At 37.4% G+C, this 9,219-nt stretch overlaps 2 protein-coding genes across 2 annotated transcripts in view; one reads left to right on the top strand and one right to left on the bottom strand.

The window, feature by feature from the left end:
* Window positions 1-559, bottom strand: part of LOC144972602 (small ribosomal subunit protein eS24-like) — a 60,531-nt gene extending 59,972 nt beyond the window's left edge. Inside the window, exon 1 of the mRNA XM_078914026.1 lies at window positions 555-559. Within this exon, the coding sequence (XP_078770152.1) occupies window positions 555-556 (2 nt within the window). The 5' untranslated portion in view covers window positions 557-559. The remainder of the gene's footprint in view (window positions 1-554) is intronic.
* LOC144972601 (putative E3 ubiquitin-protein ligase MGRN1) overlaps window positions 1-9,219 on the top strand; it is a 37,685-nt gene that overhangs the window by 961 nt on the left and 27,505 nt on the right. Inside the window, exons 2-3 of the mRNA XM_078914023.1 lie at window positions 1,173-1,291; window positions 6,583-6,671. Of these exons, the coding sequence (XP_078770149.1) occupies window positions 1,173-1,291; window positions 6,583-6,671 (208 nt within the window). The remainder of the gene's footprint in view (window positions 1-1,172; window positions 1,292-6,582; window positions 6,672-9,219) is intronic.

Here is a 9,219-nt window from a genome sequence, read left to right as displayed (position 1 = left end):
TGTAAATCATCTCTCTGGTATACACTGCATTATGTTTTGTTTACATATTATATATGATTAGTAAACATTTGAGTGTATTCTCTCTCTCTCTCTCTCTCTCTCTCTCTCTCTCTCTCTCTCTCTCTCTCTCTCTCTCTCTCTCTCTCTCTGTGCAGTGTGTTGGTTGTCAAGATTAATAAGGGAACATCTTACCATAATTATTAAGACCTTTAGAATGTGAATACAACTGGTAACAAATAGATCTAAATATATGGGAAAGTCTTGATGGCAAAATTAAATAAAATGAAAGTAATTGGTATTATTAATGTCGGATTTTACAAAGAAAACTGTAAAGACTTAAAAACAAAAACAATAAACTGCCATAAAAAAAGTGGAAAGTATGTGTATTAAAAATATAAAAATAGTAAATGATAAAACTGAAAACATGGACTAAATTTAAAATGATACATAACTAAATTAGAAGATATCGATATGAATATCGATGTCGTCAGGCAGCCATGATAAGAAGATAATGAAAACATGGCATTTAGCGTATAGTTAAAAAGTGTCTGTACATGGTTATAGAGCCCTGAAATTTGGCATCAATAAAGTTTAGAATGTTATTCGAGCAACAAGCGTTTTGGTTTTAAAAACCTATGCTGGAAATAAAAAAATAAATGCATTTGAAAATTGCCCAAATTTAACTTCATATAACTCTTGAAGTTTTAGATGGATTTTTTGTTATTTGGCACCACTTGAGGAAATTGAAAGACGAAAAAAAATGATACTAAAATATCTTTGATATTCCTCTTCATAACAATGTTATGCATCTGTTAAACGCGAACAGAAATTTCCAGTCACAGCTTTCTTATGGGCGAGTTGGGTCACAATTTGACTCCCACTGCTGCTGCTCACTAAACTGCCTAGTGTTAGAATTGACCACATAGGCCTATACCTATATTATATATTATGATGATATATTAAAAAAATCAACTTTTTACTTTCTGCAAAAATTTGAATTTGGGGAAGGGGAGTAGGATGGAAGGTGGAAAAGGAAGCATTACTAAGTGTATTATTCACCATGGTATGCGCTCTTCATACAGGGCATCTTTATTTTCGATTTTATTTAATTGATTGATTTATTTTTGTTGCTAATGTATTGCATTGTCCATTGTTGCTTTCTAATATTACAGGATGTTATTTTGGAACCCACTTCATTATGGGAGGAGAAAGATTTGAATCCCCCCAGCCAGGGGAATATTTGTTTGGAGACAGTGAAGAGCTTAATTTTCTTGGAAATAAACCCATTCCTGTAAGTCATGTTATCTATATTGATTTTATAATCAATAAAGTCTACTGGATACTAGGAACCATGACAAGATTCTGCACCCCTATCACATCAGTCACCCGGTAGATTTCTTATCTTGAAAGATGTAATATTATCATCTTTAAACACACCTTTAAGGAATTATTCCTTTTCACAGTAGGGGGAATTAACTCCTCAAAACCCTTGAATCGTGCAAATTAGGGTAGAAAACATGAAAATTACATATAATGTTGTAAAACATGAAAAATCCTATAATTTACTCTGCGATATCAGTATTAGCTGAGATACAGGCTGTTAAAAATTGGACAATTTTGAAATGGACGACTAAAAGGTAATCTCAAACTAAGTACACTGATAGTGTGCTCTTGGAATCTCCATCTGTTCCCTATTTGTATCATTCCCCTTCGTCTTACTTTTTCTTCAAGTCCTTTTAATTGTACATCTAGAATGTTTGTACTTTCCATGTTTCATCCTTTTTACTGGCGCTGATATGACCTAAATGTGTTGCAAGTGCCATAAAACCCTTTAAAAAATCTCTCCAGTTGGTTTAATGGCTGTGGTGGAAAATCAAATGATAGGGGTAATAAAGGGCGCTGACAGGGCATTCAAATAATAATAATGATTCAGGGGGCAAAGGGTTAAAATTAAAATGATGAGAAATATGAGATTTTCGTTTTTGCTCCCAATTTAAATCCAATGCCAAACATATTCTGGCCACAAACTCAATTTTCAGGATCTAAATCACTCCAACATAATAACGTCTTGGGTCACAGTTGTGAGTATTGGTTTTTAAAGAAAAGTAATGATGGTTCTGTTGTAGATTTGGATCACAAAAGAGACAAAGGAGATTTTACTTTGACCATTCTTTCTAAAGCTATAATCAACTTTTAACACAAGCAGGCATCTATAACAAAAAGAGAAAAACAAAACGTTAGATGTACAAGACACAAAATGTAACCAAGATCACCACATTCTCCGCAGCTTTAAATTCAAACCAACAGTATCATTATTTGGGTCCACTTCTTAAATTATAACTTCTCATTCTAATGAAGGGAATCTTGGCAGGTTTTATGACCGGTTCAGGCAGAGAACGAGTTTCTGGCAAAGAAACAGAATCGGGTGGATTGTCAGACGCAAGGTTGGTAACATTGGGTGTTTGATCTGGAGCAGTGACGACATCGGGCTCTACAGTCAACTTTGTCTGATTATCAGGGGTTAGATTAGAAGCTTTAGCACCACCCGGTGTACTAACTGGCGTGGGTTCAATCTGCCTTTCATTTCCAACAGGAGCTAGATGCCTTAAGGAAACAGTTGATTCTCTGCCATCTGGTAAACGGACATGTGCGTATTGTGAGTTCGCTTCGAGTAGATCAACTTCATCCAGAATCGGGTCATACTTTGGTGTTCTTATATGGCGTCTGAGGTAAACAGGCCCAGGCGATAGGAGCCATGAGGGCAAGGAGCTGCCATTAGTAGAGCGACGAGTATACTGGAACATGCGTTCATGTGGTGTAGCATTTGTTTCAGTGCAGAGAAGCGAACGAACAGAGTGCAGGGAGTTCTGTAGAACCAGTTCCCACTGGTTGATAGACAGTCCTTTGGATTTGAGAGAGAGAGAGAGTGATTGCTTTCCATATTGTGTTGTTTAGTCGTTCCACTTGTCCATTCCCTCTAGGGTAATGTGGAGTTGATCGGCTAGTTGCTATTCCTTTTTCGTGGAGAAATGATTTCAATTCCTCTGACATAAATTGAGGACCTCTATCAGAATGTACGTATTGAGGCATGCCAAATATTGAAAACATTTGGTTCAAGCAGTAAATTACAGTGGTTGTAGTCATGTCGGCACATGGGAAGGCAAATGGGAATCGGGAATATTCATCAATCAGAGTTAATAAGTATCTATTCCTAGTACAGGTAGGCAGTGGTCCCTTAAAGTCAATACTAAGCTTTTCCATTGGCTGGGTGAATTTGATGAGGTTGGGCATTTGTTTTGGTTTGTAAAATCTAGGTTTGATTTCAGAGCAGACTGGACATCCAGGTGTCATTTTCTTTACATCCTCAACACTGTAATGTAAGTTCTTTGCTCGTACAAAGTGAATCATTCTAGTCACTCCTTGGTGACTGAGGGCTTCACGAAGGTGTTTTAAATCGTCACAAGAAGCAACACTGCATGTAGCTCGAGAGAGTGCGTCAGCAGCATCGTTTTCTGGACCGGGACGGTAGATTACATCGTAGTTGTAACAAGACAGTTCAATTTTCCACCTTTGAATTTTGTCATTTTTAACTTTTCCTTTTTGCTTCGAATCGTAGATGAAAGCCACAGACTTTTGATCTGTAACAAGTTTGAAGTGAGTATTGATTAGGAAGTGATGCCACTTTCTGATTGCTCCACAATTGCGTAAGCCTCCTTTTCGACCGAAGAGTGGTGTTTCTCACTTGACGAGAGTGTTCGGGAGAAGAAGATATCCAGGGGGAATAATAAGCGAACATGCCACAGGCCCTTTTCTGAGCTTTGAGTGATGTAGGAGGCTCCATTTGGCGAAGTGGTGTTAGTCTCGAGGGATCAAGTCGTATTTCCCCTTTTGAAATCCTGTAGCCAGTAACATCAATGAGTTCAACACCTATCACGTTCTTGGATTCATTGATAGTCAGTCCGTGTTTTTGAGCAACTTCTCTGAAGCGTTTTACATTAAAATTATGCTCACTCCAGTCGTCTCCACACACAGTTACGTTGTCCAAGTAAGCAAAGGAAGCGGAGAGATCTTCTTGTTTAATTATGTTGTCGATCGTTCTTTGGAATGCGGCAACACTGTTAGTTACACCGAAGGGGATTCTTTTGAAGTGATATACTTTACCACAAGCCTCGAAAGCAGTATATTCCATGTCACTTTCTTTGATAGGTATCTGGTGGTAAGCGCTTTTCAGATCAAAGGTACTGTATTACCTATACTTAGAGATAGACTCTGCCATCTTATCCAGCCTTGGTAAAGGGTACGCATCAAGTAGAGTATATATTTATTGATAGTTTGACTATAGTCAATAACTAGTCTATTTTTGTGTCTTTCTCCACTCGTAACCAACACTTGAGCCCTCCATGGTGATGATGAAGGCTCGATGATACCCTCCTTGAGGAGCTTCTGCACTTCTGACTCGATGAAAAGTTCGTCCAACTCTGAATGACGTTGTGACTTAGTAGCGATAGGTCTACAGTCTTCAATCAGATTCTCAAACAGAAAAGGAGCTTCAACATTGGCCGCTGCTACTCCAAGGATTTTGAGTGGGTTTTGAGATCCATCGAATGGGAAGCAGACTTCAGAGTGCTTACCTAAAAAATCATGACCTAAGATAATGTCAGCACAGAGATCAGGCAGGAGTGTAAGATTTTGCGTATACATTCTCTTTTTATAGGAAAGAGGCACTATACAATGGCCCTGCGTCTTTTTGGTGAGACTTGTCGACGCCATGTTAATGCTACATGAAGAAGGGGTTACTTTCCAGCAGTTTTCTTTAGCGATACTAATACTAGAGTTAATGTAACTTTCACAGCTTCCGGTATCCACCAAGGCATTGAGTTTAACACCATTTACTGGAACAATTATTTGGGCTTTCTATAAGCAATTGATGGCGGATACAGTGAGAATGGTTGCTAGGTTTGGATTCCCTGAAGTCAAAGAAGAAGTTATGGCAGTTCTACGGGCCTTTGAGTCACCGGCAGATTTACAAACTTTTGCAAAATGTCCTGATTTACCACATTTCTTACAGGTAGTTCTCTGGCAGGGCATTTGGATCTAGGGTGTTTTTTGTAACCGCAAAAGAAGCATTTTTCTTCACTGAATCCAGAAGCAGTTGTACTGTCAATGGCTTTATATTCGTCTTGTGGTTCGTCAACAGCCGCAGTTATCACGTCAGAACGGTATGACAAGCTCTGTTTTTCAGCCACGTCTAGAGTTCTAGCGTCCTTGAAAGCAGTGTTGAGATCGAGCTTGTTCTCTTCAAGTAGACGTTGGCGTATGTGAGGTGAAATAAGGCCAATGATGAAAGCATCTCTGATGGCTTCATTTTTGTGAACTTCAGCAGTAACAGTAACAGCTTGGAAATTACAGTCCTTGGCAAGATTTTAAAGTTTTTGTAGATATTGGTCTAGCGTTTGACCAGATTCTTGTTTGCAACATGATATTAAATGCCTGGCAAAAACTTAATTCTTAGATTTGTCAAATACAGCCTCGAGTATTTTGATAGCAACTTCATATGTGTCACACTCAGCGATGAGTTCGTAGATAGAAGGACCAACGAAGTTTACAAGCGTTGCAAGTTTTCTGGAAGTTGTAGTGTCTGGGAGACTGTCGAGGAAGAAGTCGAATGTTCTCTTCCAGTAGCGCCAAGTCTTCAGCGCCTCGGGTGAGCTAGGGTCTGTTGTCAGGACTGCTGGTCGAAGGTGTCGGTCCATCGTAGATAAAAGTTGATTAAATTGTTGTAGATTTGGATCACAAAAGAGACAAAGGAGATTTTCTTTGAACATTCTTTCTAAAGCTTTAATCAACTTTTAACACAAACAGGCATCTATAACAAAAAGAGAAAAACAAAACGTTAGATGTACAAGACACAAAATGTAACCAAAATCACCACAGGTTCTTTGAAATGAAGAGGGATAAACAAATAGTAAAGATAGGGTAGGACTGGTAGAGAGACACACTCACACACACATGCAGAGGGAGAGAGATGTAAGTTGGCTTTATCTGATGTTTTTTGAAAGTAAAGATGAGTTAGGAATACTCCATTCCATTATGTTATGACAGGAGGTATGGAAGAGAATATTCGGGAAAAGCTTTCATTTATCAAAGGTGCTGTTAACATTTATTGCTGAGACAGATTAATTCACTGAAGCAAGAGTGAGATGTTCAGATAGGTATTTATTTAACACTTACTATCAATATGGCGATCAGTGATGTAGAGCTGAAGGGACATTTTCCATCTTACACATGAAGTTTTGTCAAATAGGAGCAGAATTTTAGTGTGTGTGTTTGTGTTCGACAGGTTTCATGTATCATTATACAGAGAAACAAAATAGAGGAATTTATGTTTGGGGGGGGGGGGGGATCAGAGGCTTTCTGTCTTATATAGAGGTTTTCGTTATGGTGGATTCTACTGTTTATGATTGTTATTTTAGGTGCTCTTTAGTTTGCAATAATTGTTAATTTGTCATTCCATCGATTTATGTCAAAATTATGTTTTTGAATATTTTCTCATGGAAGTTTTTTGTTTTTCTTCTTTTTCAGTTTCCTTATCCAGTACCCTCTGGGAATGAACCAACAAAAACTCTTAAAAGCTTAGTGTATATTCGAAAAGACTCGCTTCGACTTGTGAAGTAAGTGTAAAGTATAAAATAAATTACATTGTAATTTCCAGGATGCTATCTTGTTACATCATGAGCACTGTGAAGGTTGGGGGAACATCAAAATAAAATTATTTATCAATGATAGTAAAAAATGCTAAATTGTGCATTCATAAAACAAATCAGAAATTGTTTTGGTTATTATATACATATGTGCAAAAGTAACTTAACATTTTTATACTCTACATTGCTACTGTTTAACTATGTTTAAGATTCCAGAATTTTATACCTGAGCATTTATGAAATGACATGCATGCCTAGTTATGTTGCAATTTTGTCAATCATAACATGATAGGTAAACATTTTTGAAAGACAACTTGTATTTACTATGATTTTAATTCTTTTACTCTTGAAAATGTGCTGAAACTGTGCTTTGAAGAGAGGGCCCGTCTACTTAGTCATATTCATGGTAAACTGCCAGTAGCTGAGGTTGCACAGTTTTCGATGTTAACTGAGCTAATCTATTACCACAAAGTTTAACAACAGAAGGGCATGTGATGGATCAAAGGCGGACAAATCAACCCTAATAACAAAGTCCAATGATGATCGAACCGTTGCTCCAGACACAACTAGTCCCTCTTTTATGCCAATGACATAGGTGGAATACAACATCTCCTGTTGTATAATGTTAGGAAGACTTGCAACTGCCGGACTCAAAGAGTGAGAAGCCCTTCTTTGCAACCTCAACTAACTGAGAATAAAACATTGGTGCTCGGGTTTTGCCAGCTGTAAATTCAGACCCCGATCTTATTGAGCACTGCTGAGATCTGCTTTAAAAACCTGCAAGGGAACAATAGTGTCAAGCAAAGTATCATGCTTTCGAGCGTTAGAATATTGTTGAAGCAGAAAGGAATGACATAAACCCGGTGATAAACTTTACGGGGAGGCTCGACCGAGCAATGATTAGAAATTGTGGTGGCCATATGCGGTACTGACTTTGTTGCATCAAAATTTCCTATTTTTCCGAAGCAGAGCAACCCAACATGTGTTCTTTGGATCATCATTACTTTTAGAATTGTGCATGTCTGTTGATGAAATTTGGCTCACACATATTAAAGATATTGCTCATTTCTGTGATATAAGTTTTGTCCGACTTTGTCTCTTAAAACTCAAATGAATTGACTCAAAACAAGTGTAGAGTTACTTTTGCACATGTTGTATTATGGAATGAATATACCTAGGATATATCAGATCAATGTGGACTACTCATCGATTATTCTTTACTTTGACAAGGTTATTTTGGTTTTGAAATTCTTTGTGTGGAGTATTTGAATCAAACATTACAAAATTATAACTTCTGTCTCATTCGGTGAATGGGAAAGTGGAAACAAAAGTTGACGTTATAGTAAAAACAATATGTTCATGGCTAAAAGAAAAATAAACAACTTGAATCAGTACTAACAAAAAAGTACTGGGCAACCACGGGTGGTCCCTCATGATACAGCAGCCGGCAATGGCAGGCGATATTGCTCTCTGTGGTTGAAAACAACAGCCCAATGACATATGTACATGACACTCAAACAGTTTCAGTCCTTAATTATTAATTTCTTTCACTTTAAAGGGGCTGGACCATACCTAAGTCATGACTCCTGAATGTCTTTCTACCTTTTTTTTTTTTTTCAAAACAAAGTGATGGGGTTGGACTGGTGTTTATCAGATTCTGTAAACTGACACCTGTTGATTATTGCACACATACTGCTTTTCCACATTGATTTAGGAGACAGGGCTGTCTGCCAATGACTGGACTGAAAAGTCAAATGTCTTACACCTACCTGATGTGACAAAGCGTTTTAAACTGTATTATACTTTGATTATTTGTTGATTACTTCTTTGAACGAGTGCAGGGGGACGGATATTGATGTTTGGGTTATAGAGACAAAAATCCTCTATTTTATGATGGCTTGTTGCCTAAATAATTGTTTGGATCCGGAAACAAGAATTTCCAGATAACAGTTTACAAATAGAGAAAAATAAATCCGTGCCCAGGCGGCCTGTCTGGATAATGAAGACATCTAGATTGTGAGTTCTGGATTAGAGAGATCTGACCATAATACAGTTTATAATTTGCTTTTATGATATTTCTGTTGTGAGGTAAAATAACAGCCAATGAAAACGTGAGTCAATGAAATCCTGATGATTGTGATCAACCAGAACTTTGAGGTCAAAAGTGAAGTATGGTCATAGGCGGCATTAGCATTTCTCTACCAATACCGGTATTAGGAGTACCCCATAATAATTGGCTTTCTTCAAATGGCTAATGAGAAAAAATGCTCCCTACAATCACTCACTAAGTGCAAGACTGTCTACCTGCCTTTGCAAACATCCTTGCCAATACCATGGTCGAGGTTCCTTATTTTTCCACTGGTCACAAACAAACCACATTAACTGACTTTTAAAAGTTAAATTAAGTGAAATTTTATAAATTTATGTTATAAATTGACTCTTTTAAGGGCCATCAAATCATCCAGATAGAATTCCCTTGTTATCTTGCATTTTTCATTCTTTCTTTTTAATTTTTTGG

This window comes from Berghia stephanieae, chromosome 5 (genome assembly GCF_034508935.2).
Source record: "Berghia stephanieae isolate SIO BIC M18660-M18661 chromosome 5, UCSD_Bste_1.3, whole genome shotgun sequence".
NCBI classification, from domain to species: Eukaryota; Metazoa; Mollusca; class Gastropoda; order Nudibranchia; family Aeolidiidae; genus Berghia; species Berghia stephanieae.
This window is presented reverse-complemented; position numbering and strand designations above follow the sequence as displayed.